A 5,230-nucleotide genomic window follows, 5' to 3' on the forward strand; every position below is an offset into this window, starting at 1 on the left:
AAATTGAAGATAATGAATTTCACCGTTTTAAAAGACGTGAAAGATATCTGGTTCAATGTAACAATCTTCGTTCGCATTTCTGGAAACTGTTCAATCTTTTAAAAGCTTACTTTGTGCAGTTTTTCTAGTAAATTGTTGAAAGCATTCATTTGAAAGGAGACATCGCGATTGCTGTAAACATCACTACCGTCGTGTTTGAACATGTGCTGCACGTGTCGTGTGTTACATGCTGTTCCTCCGCCGTTCTTTATTTCTGTGTCATTTGCTGAAGCTTCCTTGCGGGCTGTGAATACTCGAAGCGCAATCCTGGGAAACGTATGTGAAAGTGCTGTGCGCGTGTGACAGTTCCTGAGCCATTTGCTAAAATGCCAGGACAATGTTGTGTTCCCGGCTGCCGCGGGAATTACGATGGAGAAAAGAGTGTGCGCGTCTTCACTTTCCCAGCTGATGCTGACAGAAGGAGGCAATGGTTGAAAGCCATTCCACGTGTTGATTTCGAACCCGGAAAGCGCACAGTGGTAAGTCGAAAAAGCGTGATATTTATTCCGCGACGTAGCTGTGTGTACATAATGCGCTACAACATGGCCTAGTGGGCGAGCTGGAAATATTCTAAATTTGAAATATTTCACTGCGCTAATTGCTATTGAACCCATAGAATTAATCATCTTAAATATGCTAACCTTATCTGCGCTGGGCTTTGCAGGTCTGTGAGCGGCACTTTAAAGAATCAGACATTCGGACTTCTAAGTATGTGGACTCAAAAACGGGCAAAGTCGTCGAGGCAAAATTGAAGATCGCTCGTCTCAGTGTATTCCCGAACTGTCCCGCGTACCTTTCTGCGCCCGCCACTACGTCCCGAGAAGCACCGACTGAAAAGAGAATGCGTCTTGAAGCAGCTTCTTTACGAGATGCCATCGCCATGTCACTCCAGACACACGAGGAGGAAGAAGCAAAGAACAAGATTGACACTTTCCAAGTTCTACTGGAGTGCCTTCCTCAAATCAAGCTTTCTGATTTTTGGAATGTTATTTCTCGACCTGCCTGCGTCCTTTTTCTCAATCTTGCTGTTGATGACGTCCCTCGTGTTTTGTCGTCAGTCACGGTCTTAGAGAACCTCACGGTGAAAGTTCATTACCGAAATGTGCAGCTGACTACAATTGATGGCATAGATACCATCCCTCACACAGTACATGATATCCGTTGCTTGATAGGTCTGCTGGATGCTGTAGAGTCGTTTCACGGAAAATTGTTGTCTAAGCATGAAGAAAAAATTGATGGCTTGCTTAAGTTGGCACTTTCCCTGCTTAAAGATGCCTTAAATTGTGAACTGGCAGATGTTGAACAACCCAATGCAGTTAGTTTTTTGAAAGAGCAAGTTTCTCTTCTTCTTGTCAAGCATAGCAGGTCATCCCGGTATTCTGCAGAGTTGCTGGTATTCTCAAGCATTTTATTTACAGTTTCTCCGCATGCTTATAGGTTCCTTCACAGTTCCGGAAACCTTAGATTACCCCATCAATCTACAATACGTCGTATATGTAACTCCTACAGCGTAAGCCCGGCAGCTGAACAGCAAGGCACTTCTTTCCTATCGTATGCAAAGAAGCTTGTCGCAGCAATGACGGAGCATGAAAAAATTGTTGTACTCATGATGGACGAAATTCACCTGCAGCCGTATTTTGATTATAAGGGAGGAGTAATTGTTGGTGCGGCTACAAATAGCCCTAATGCAGCAAAAACAGCCCATGTTTTTATGATGCAAAGCTTGCTTTCGCGTCAGAAGAATGTTGTGCACATACTGCCAGTAGAGCGCATGAACGCACAGCAGCTTCACACTATTCTGCATAGCATCATTACTCAGCTAGAGCATGTTGGGTTGCGTATAATCGCAGTCATAGCTGACAATAACTCAATCAACCGGAAAACAATGTCACTTTTTGGGGCCCCCTGCAAACTTCAGAGTGTGTATCCACACCCTGCAGACTCTAAATGTCCTCTCTTTTTTCTGATTGATCCTGTACACTTAATAAAATGCGTCAGGAATAACTGGATCAATCAGCGAAATGCTGGAACATGCATGTTCTTTCCTAGCCCCACAGGACCTAATATAAAGCCACCTATACTTACATCTTCATTTAAAACACTTCGAGAACTTCACTCGAAAGAACAGGGTCAGCTGATTAAATCAGCACCAACACTTTCGTCTAAATCTCTGAACCCATCGAATATTGAGCGACAGAATGTCAAGCTTGCGCTAAGGATTTTCAGCCCATCTACGGCAGCAGCTCTGCGAGCATGTGGGCCCAGACTTGAGCTAGATCATGTGTCTGGTACTGCACAGTTACTTGAAACAATAACAAAGTGGTGGAACATTGTAAATGTAAAGACATGCAACAAGGGTACTCGACTTCGTGATGAGCTGCAGTCACCGATTACATCAGCGTCAAGTCCACAGATCCAGTTTCTGTTAAGTATAGTGGAGTGACTAAATCTGTGGCAGTCTCTCAAATTTGACACATGCATACTTACAAGAGAGACTCACAGTGCGCTCCGACTCACGACAGACACCTTGGTAAAGGTGCCTAGGTATTGCCTAGATGAAATAAACTTCGAGTATGTACTTTTAGGAAAGTTTCAGACTGATTGCTTGGAAGAGAGGTTTGGCAAATACCGCCAACTCTCCGGTGCGCAATACCACTTTTCCATAAGACAAGTCTATGAGTCGGAACAAAAGCTTCGTCTGCAGAACATTCTGGAGCTCCCAGAGTTTGAGGCTGCAACAGATGCGGTGGCAGTAAACGATGCAGTACTTGAAGTGTTTGACATTGAGGTAACGGACGACGATTATGCGAAGGCGCCAAATCTCCCAGCAACCACTTACGTTGCTGGCTATTGTGCCCACGCTGCGTTCAAAAAGCTGTCATGCATGACTTGCAAAGAAAATTTAATGCTAGAAGATGAAATTGAAGTAGAAGGTGGGGAGTTAATCAAGGCCATGGCTCGTGGTAGTCTCAAGTTTCCACAGCCTGCAATAGTAAATGCTGTTCTTACTGCTGTGATAGTTCTTGACAAACTGAGAAGCGAACAGCATGCGACACAGTTTCATGCACTACCAAATCAAAAGGAGGCTCTCTTGGCACTCACACATGATGTGTTAAACGACGGCAGTGACATTGATGTGTGTGAGAATGGGCGCACTCCACAGTTGGTAATGCACTATGTCCTAAGTGCAGCAGCAAACACGCTTCTAAATAACCTTTGTAAAAGAAAAAAAGATCAACTTAATAGTTGAAAAGGCTGCAAAAGAAAAAAAGAGAAAATTGAAGACATTGAAGAATTGACTACTCTGTGTGCTTGTGACTGTTTTTGTTTGTTTTTTAGTTTCGAAACCAGTTTGTGCGTTGTATTATTATGTATTCTGCATATTTTCTTTTGTTTGCTTTCTGTTTACAGCTTTTCTGTTGTTGGCTTCACTTACTGCATCTTATGATTCAGTGCTGAAACAGTTTCATTACCTCCTACTTCTACTGATCCTGTTTCCCATCTGAAAATAAAATACGACTTGTGAAAGTCCTCTGCTTTGTTCATTTTCAATAAAAAAAAATATTACGAACGTATCTTCACAAATGCGCGCTATGATATAAAGTCAGTAAAAGTCTGCTAAAATGTAACTGCTTATACTTTCAAAGAAACCAGAACAAAAAAAAAACATTCGGTTAGGGTGGGGGCAAGCAAAACACGATTTAAAAAAAGTAATTTTCTTTTCGAGAGACATAATCACCACTTTTAAATGCGCGAAATGCGTGCGAGCGCGGAAGCCGAACCTACTGGGCCGTCGCAGTGCGGTGACGTCACGCAAACGTGGAGAGGCCTTAAAAAGTCTAGGTGGTGTTGGCCCGGCTCGCCGTCGCCGCAGTTTAGTATGACGTCACAACACGTTCCTCGTCGTTGCCATCGCCTCCGCACTCTTCGCCAGCTGCGTCGCAAGCCTGATAATATGTCGAAGGTATAAAAAGGAGAACTCGCGTGCGCCGCAACCGCAGTTGGGTCGTCATTAATGCGATAACAACATAGCTAAAGAACCAGGTTAACCTGGACTTGCAATCAAGATTAACCAAGGCTAACCATGCTATGCCTTAGCTTTCGCTTCGTATATCCTGGCATAGCCGAGCCGAGCCGCTGCCAATTTGTCATTATATTAAATATAGTTCTTTTCCTTTTTTATCACGGCTGCTTTAAGATAAGTATGATGCACGATTTCTGGGCTGTATTTTTATTGTCTATTTTTATTTATTTCTAATTTTTATTTTTATTTATATTTTATATTTTTATATTACACCTTTATGATCAGTATGATGTACGATTTACAAACTGTAGCTCACTTTTTCCACCCCTGGGGTTTTTCACTGACGACGACGACGGCACGAAAATTTCTTTGGACGGTACAGGTCTACAGCTTCGCTGTAAAAATTATATCTGGTTTTACTTGAGCTGAACCTGGTTAGAGAGCGAAAGCTATGGTGTATCGGGAAAGTCGACGCGGCATGGCGTCTGTAGCATGGAGTGCGTTCCCCACACTGGATAAACAGCGTGCCCAACTTGGCAGGTGGCAGTTAATGGTTGGTTAGAGGTTGGTGGCCCGATGAACGCTGAAACATATTCCTGCAGTGCAGCATGCCTGCCGCCCACATCTCTCTCTCTCTCTAACCGCAGCCATACAGCTTAAAGCGCGATTGAGGCCTTCATTCACCGAGAGAGACAGTTATGCGCGCTTCCTTTCCTCAAAATCATCGGTGTCGTGTCGAGGACGTTGTAACAGCCAACGCCAATGAACACAATGAACGCCGACTGCTTTCCCTCTGTATATCCTGGATTATCTGAGCTAATCCACAGCCTGAGGTTGACTGCGCAATTGCCATTCAAAAGTTAACAAACAGCTTCCATTCTTTCAGTTCTGTGTGATGCGTGCAGCTTGTATTAAGCATCGGTTATATTTTGCAACTAGCTTAGCATGCCTTTCTAGTTGATTCGCTGCAGATTTGGACGCTGGCTGCGAAGTCAAGGCGTAACATAGGGCATTGTTTGTTAATCCATCCGCGGTCATCCGTCCTAAGCTGCAACAATTATTTTCATATATGCACTTGCGCATTATATTTTGGTAAACTCATTCTTTAAACATCTAGATGTGTATTTTCTTGGAGGACATAACGTTGTGATGTTGGGCGATTTTAAC

At 43.5% G+C, this 5,230-nt stretch overlaps 1 protein-coding gene across 1 annotated transcript; it reads left to right on the plus strand.

The window, feature by feature from the left end:
* The first annotated feature begins 365 nt into the window (after positions 1 to 365).
* On the plus strand, positions 366 to 3,289 carry LOC144134855 (uncharacterized). The gene is made up of 3 exons (XM_077667666.1): positions 366 to 518; positions 704 to 1,958; positions 2,868 to 3,289. The coding sequence occupies exons 1-3, from the start codon at positions 366 to 368 to the stop codon at positions 3,287 to 3,289; spliced, it is 1,830 nt and encodes a 609-aa protein (XP_077523792.1).
* Positions 3,290 to 5,230: the final 1,941 nt, after the last annotated feature.

The sequence above is a fragment of the Amblyomma americanum genome, chromosome 5 (assembly GCF_052857255.1).
Source record: "Amblyomma americanum isolate KBUSLIRL-KWMA chromosome 5, ASM5285725v1, whole genome shotgun sequence".
In the NCBI taxonomy this organism is placed as follows: Eukaryota; Metazoa; Arthropoda; class Arachnida; order Ixodida; family Ixodidae; genus Amblyomma; species Amblyomma americanum.